General features: G+C 36.9%; 1 protein-coding gene across 1 annotated transcript in view; it reads left to right on the top strand.

Moving 5' to 3' along the window:
• The window catches only part of klf7a (Kruppel like factor 7a), a 78,147-nt gene extending 72,724 nt beyond the window's left edge, over positions 1-5,423 (top strand). Inside the window, exon 4 of the mRNA XM_056463029.1 lies at positions 3,087-5,423. Within this exon, the coding sequence (XP_056319004.1) occupies positions 3,087-3,138 (52 nt within the window). The 3' untranslated portion in view covers positions 3,139-5,423. The remainder of the gene's footprint in view (positions 1-3,086) is intronic.
• The last annotated feature ends 577 nt before the right edge of the window (positions 5,424-6,000 follow it).

Below are 6,000 nucleotides of genomic sequence, written 5' to 3' on the forward strand. Positions count from 1 at the left end.
TTTTTAACAGCAGACAGTGCTCTACACAAGTTTTGAACAGTAGGTAGTGCTCTAGGCACGTTTTTAACAGGAAACAGCACTCTAGGCAAATTTTAAACAGTAGAAGGAACTCTAGGCTGGTTTTTAGTAGTAGACGGTACTCTAGGCTAATTTTGAACAGTAGATGGTAGCTCTAGGCAATTTTTATTTTAATAGCAGGCGGTGATCTAGGCAAGTTTTCAACAGTAGATGGTGGTCTAGGAAAGTTTTTAAAAAGAAGACAACACTAGGCATATTTTAAACAGTAGATGGCACTCTAGGGTAGTTTTTAATAGCAGGCAGCACTCTATGATAGTTTTTAACAATAGACAGTGCTCTAAAAAAGTTTTGAACAGTAGGTGCTGCTCTAGGCAAGTTTTTTGTCACTGAAGTTTCAGGTGCATCACGTTAAAAACTTATGAAACATTTGTTTGACATGCACTTTACTGTATGTGTACTGTACACCAATGATTCTCAACCAGTGGGCCACGATCCTGCAGATGGGCTGTAAAATAATTAACTTAAACATTCTGCTATAATTATTTGATTTCATTATTAAATATGTCATATTAAAATGATCAAAGTAATGACATTTCCCGTTTTCTGTGATTGATTACTTCAGACTAGGACTACATTCTCATTTGTATAAAGCAAACCATCATGCAAATGTAAAGATAACGATGATTAAAGTAATAATAACTAGTTCGAGAGTGCCTCACGTCTGCGACTCGTACTGTAGCAGAGTAGCACAAGTCCGTTAATTCACAAACTATGCACACTTTCTTTGAGTGAAAACATTAAAATATCCGCATAGTTATCCAAATGAATGCCCTGCGAGTGTTTTATAATTGACATGCGCTCATACAGGAGTATATAGTGTGACTCGGTGGTGTTTCAGTGGTGAACAGCTGTTCATTGTTCCTGTCAGAAAACTACAATAATATCCAGCTTCTAACCCAACTGCCTTCAGATAGATGTGTTTCAACAGATTTAGAGTGTTGTTACTGTATTTTAATTTTTTGTTTATTTTTAATGGATATGAATGGTAGATCAATAGATGAATAGCAGTCAGTCAATTCAAAACAGCAGCAGGTTTTTTTTTTTTTTTTGCCATCTCCTGTTGTCCTGTCAAGTTTATTTATTGAAAAAAAAAATCAGATAGTTTCAATCTGTGTATGTACAAAAAACCAATATAAAAAAAAAAACATTTATATAAATAAATATATATATTGGAGTGGGCCGTTATCTGCGTTACCGTGCTGCGTTAACGCAAGACTTATCGTGTGATCAAAAAAAACTATCGCCGTTAATCTATTCTTAAAGTTGGGTTGGGAGCTGGGTCTATTCTACGCAAGCTATGATGACTTTCACCTTGATATTATAGCGCGGATGTATACCTGACTGGTGAGTTGTCTGACAAAAAGTGTTCTTCTGAATCAAATCAGCAGGATGGCTGACTTCAACTGCAGTTCGGCAGTTTCACTTTTACTCACAAACACTTCATTCATGCCACGTGACAAACTGGGGTATTAGACACAAATAAGGAGTAAGGACTGGTGAGAGTGTTATGGAATTTAATAACGCAGGCCAAATGGAAAGAAAAAACTTCCGCATTTCACGATGTGTGTGCTGTCCTTTACTGACAGCTGCGTGTGTGGATCTTGTCGGAAAATATGGCGAAAAGTCCTACATGACGGAAATAGTTTCATCACGGTGTTTACTTCAGTAATGCCACTAATATATGCATACTCCACATGTCTTAACTCCATTTCTGTTTAGTTCAGTTATGACTTTAGTTGCATTAAGATCATCAAAAAAAATTGCTGTTGAGCTTATGTAGGTCTACAGTTCAACATTCATGTTTAACTGAATAAACGGTAAACACAAGTACATCTTATTGAACATAATTTATTTTCATCACCAAATATCATAGTAGAACAGTTTCTCAAGCAGTTTGTGATGCATTTTGGAAACAGGAGATGAGCCCCTGGTCTAATGCGCCACCTGGCTTGAGAAACCCGTTCTTAAAGACTTAATAATTTGGGTAGCACACATATTCTGGATGCCTTCGGCAGAATTCAAGTGAGCCATTTTAATCTAGATCAGAGGTGACCAACCCTGTTCCTAGAGACCGACCTTCCTGCAGCTTTCAGTTGCAACCCATTTCAAACACACCTGCCTGTAATTATCAAGTTCTCTTCAGGTCCTAATTAATTGGTTCAGGTGTGTTTGATCAGGGTTGGAGCTGAACTTTGCAGGAAGGTCGATCTCCAAAAACAGGGTTGAGCCCCACTGATCTAGATTAATTCCAAGATTAAAAAATTAATCTATGCGCACCTATAATATATATATATATATATATATATATATATATATATATATATATATATATATATATATATATATATATATATATATATATATATATATATATATATATATAAAATTACATTAATTAATTAATCAATAATGTTTCACTTTTTATAAAATGCTGTAGAAAAATAAGAGAATAATAGTAGAAGGCAAAATAAATGTTTTACTAATAAATAAAAGGTTTAAAATAAGCATTTTTTAGATAATCAGTTTAGGAGAAAATGTCAGACAGGTGGGCCTTTAAAATATTTTTGCAGAAGAAGGTGGGCCTCAAAGTGAAAAAGGTTGAGAACCCCTGCTGTACACTGTAAGTTCACCCTTAGAAAGTACTCAGTTAAGGTTATATATAATGGCATGGGTTAAGGATAGGTTCAGGGGTCAATTAAGTAATAGTTCCAAGTTATTTTCCAGTTTACCTAATGACTATACAAAACATACATAGTATGTACATGCAAATCAGAACTGTAAAATAAAATGCTTCCATAATCTCTTTAGAGACCATACTGTGGGACAGAATATTCTCCATTTCTCCTCCAACCCATCTGTTTTATGTGCGTCATCAGATAATATCAGGATGATGCTCACAGAATCAAACCCACGTGATCTTCAAACCCTAATGAAATATTGATAGACGATCCATAAAGATCAGATTTCACTCAGGTTCCCTAATCAGTTCTTTCTCCCTCTCCCTTCAGGTGTTTCTCTCGATCCGATCACTTGGCACTGCACATGAAAAGGCACGTCTGAGGAGGAAGAGGAAGAGGAGGGAGGAAGAGACAGAGAGAAGGCCGAGGGAGAGAAAGAGAGGGATTATGGGAAAGAGCCGAATACCACTCAGGCCGTTCACTCGTCCCACTGGAGAGAGATCCCGGTGTGGGAATGACCAGAGCTGAACTTACACCAGGTCTTGAGGTTTGGTCAGCAAGATGCAAGCCACATCTGACCATGAGGATGTACATTCTGTGCTCTACAGATCTGAGAAGGTGTTATGACAGCTCATGTCAATGTGCTTCAGTTGGTACTCAAAACATCAATGACTTGATTTAGTTACAAGTAATGCGCTCTCCATGACCCATTAAAGATTTCGCCAATGTTACTTAGACATCTTGCGCATATTGTCAAAGACAACTATTGTTGCACCAGATTTAATTTGCTGCACCGTGCAGGACGTGTCCTGAATGCATCTCCTTTGGAGAATATCGTAGCGATAGGACGTCAATCCAAAGAGATGGATTTTTGTTTGTTTGTTTCATTTTGAGCAAGGATTATCCTTCTGCTTTGATCCCGCCAAGTGGAATGTCCATCTAGAGAAATCTGGACTTCAAAGGTGAGAGGCGACCAAGATGAATCGCTCGTATATGTGAATTTAACTGGGGGAGTGAAGGAAACGCTCTTACCTTCTTCATAGATGGACAAATCTCTCTCTTTCACATCCCTCCCTGCCAACCAACCAACCAACCGCTGCGCAGCGACACTTTGAGACTTTTTATAAAGATAAAAAAATTAAGGAAGAGATCTTTTTGAATGATGACTATGTTATATAATTCAGAAGACTTCTTTTTTTTTTTTGCTTTTCTCCTGTGGATGTGTACAAAATAGAAAAAGAAACAAAAAATGGACCAAAAAAGAAAGAAAAACTGCCATATGCACAAGCGAAAAGTAGTGGATTCTACACTGGCACAGACCGCATCTGAGGTGGACTTCATTTCTTTAGAAACGCAAACTTTTAGTGGCAAAAAAAAAAAAAGAAACGAAGAAAAGCAATGTTGTTGTTGCACACGTTTTGAGCATTCCTCAACATTATTTATGACCCATGAAATGTTCCCCCATAAACTTGGGTTTCTTCGGGATTTCTAGGACTAGCATGAAATGAGAAAAGCACCATGGTTTATCTGCGGACTTCACAACAAAATAATGACTTCCACCATTCAAGGCAAGATTTGCGATCAGAAAAGTTTAGGTTTTGTAGTACATCCTGAAAAACTGTCCGGACAGACACTTCCCATCTGTTATTTTAGTTTGGATGGTAGAAAGCATCATAAAAGAAAAAAAAATAGTGTGCGTTTTGTGTTTCGCTGGTCCTAAAGGTGGCATCTACATGTTAAGGCTTTGTAATGGGCTTTTTCTTACACATTACATATCTGTCTGCGTAGTGTTCCCGGTAAAAACAACTGTACAGTGTGAAAAAAAAAAATGTATAGTAAAAGTGAGGTTTAAATTACAGCGTACAATCAAGTGTGGGATGTGAATGTAAGGTTGGGTGATTGTGGACGGCCCTGCACTTATGCAATCATTGCTCACGATAGATCCTACTGTGGCTCATGCATAAAGATCTACACAAAGGCTTGTTGATGAAGGAATAACGCACATAAAATGAACAATCTGGCATTGTTTACTCACCCTCGTGTCGCTCCAAACCTTCCTTCTTCAGTGCAAGACAAAAGAAGTTTTGAAGAATGCAGTCTCTTTTTTTCCTACAATCAAAAACAATGGGGGATTTCAAAGTCTGAAAATTGGCATAAAAACACTAAGAAAAAGTAAATGTGAATATATTCCAAATTTAACTCCATTTTAAGATCAACTTCCATGTATTCAAACTTGCCACAATTCCAAGAAATACAAAAAACAAAGGCTTGTAGCAACTGTCATTACAGTGCATCTTCAAAGCTATATTTCAGGCTTTTTCATAACCCAGCAGGCACAGAATATCAACATGACGTCAAATTGACGTTGCACCCCAACGTTGTGAGGATGTTGCATTTTGTTTGGAAATGAAAATCGGGTCGACGTCAGAACCCGACGTCAGGCTGACATCAATGTCAAGCGTCCAACCTAAAATCAACCAAATATCAACATCTAATGATGTAGTTGTGTTGATGTTACTAATATGACGTCTATCAGTCGTTGGATTTTGGTTGCGATACCTGACGAATAAATGTCAGTATATGACATCAATATGACATTGGTTTAAGATTTGGACTAGACATTGGATTTTGGTCACTTTCCAACACAACCTAAAATCAACCAAAAATCAACGTTATTTGACTTCGTTGATGTACGTCAAAACAATGTTGTTCTTAGACGCTGGCTAGACACATCACGACCTAAATCTAGCTTAATATTAACATCTTATGACATTGTGTGCCTGCTGGGAGGTTTGGACATGACATGAAGATGAATAACTGTTCATATGATCCTGTTATAGCAGTCTTGTGTGTTGTGGTGTGACCCAGGAAGCATTTTTTTGTATAATAATGTAAAAGATGTCTAATAGATGTCTAAACATAGTCGTCTTGGCTAAAACAAGGCTAAATTTGGACTGTCAGTGAAAATCTAATAGATGTCCAAGAATAGCCCAAAACTAGACTAGTCATCAAATAAACGGAAATGAATAACTATACATATATGGTCTGTCTAATCTATCTATTTGGCATATTCTTAGACGTCAATTAGATTTCCACTGAAAGCCCAAGTTTAGCCTTGGTTTAGCCAAGCTGTCTATGTTTAGATGTCTATTAGACCTCTATTAAACATTAAATAGTTTTTTAAGATCAACTTCCACATATTCAAACTTGCCACAGTTCCAAGAAATACAAATACAAAGGCTTT

Source organism: Danio aesculapii, chromosome 1 (genome assembly GCF_903798145.1).
Source record: "Danio aesculapii chromosome 1, fDanAes4.1, whole genome shotgun sequence".
Lineage (NCBI taxonomy): Eukaryota > Metazoa > Chordata > Actinopteri > Cypriniformes > Danionidae > Danio > Danio aesculapii.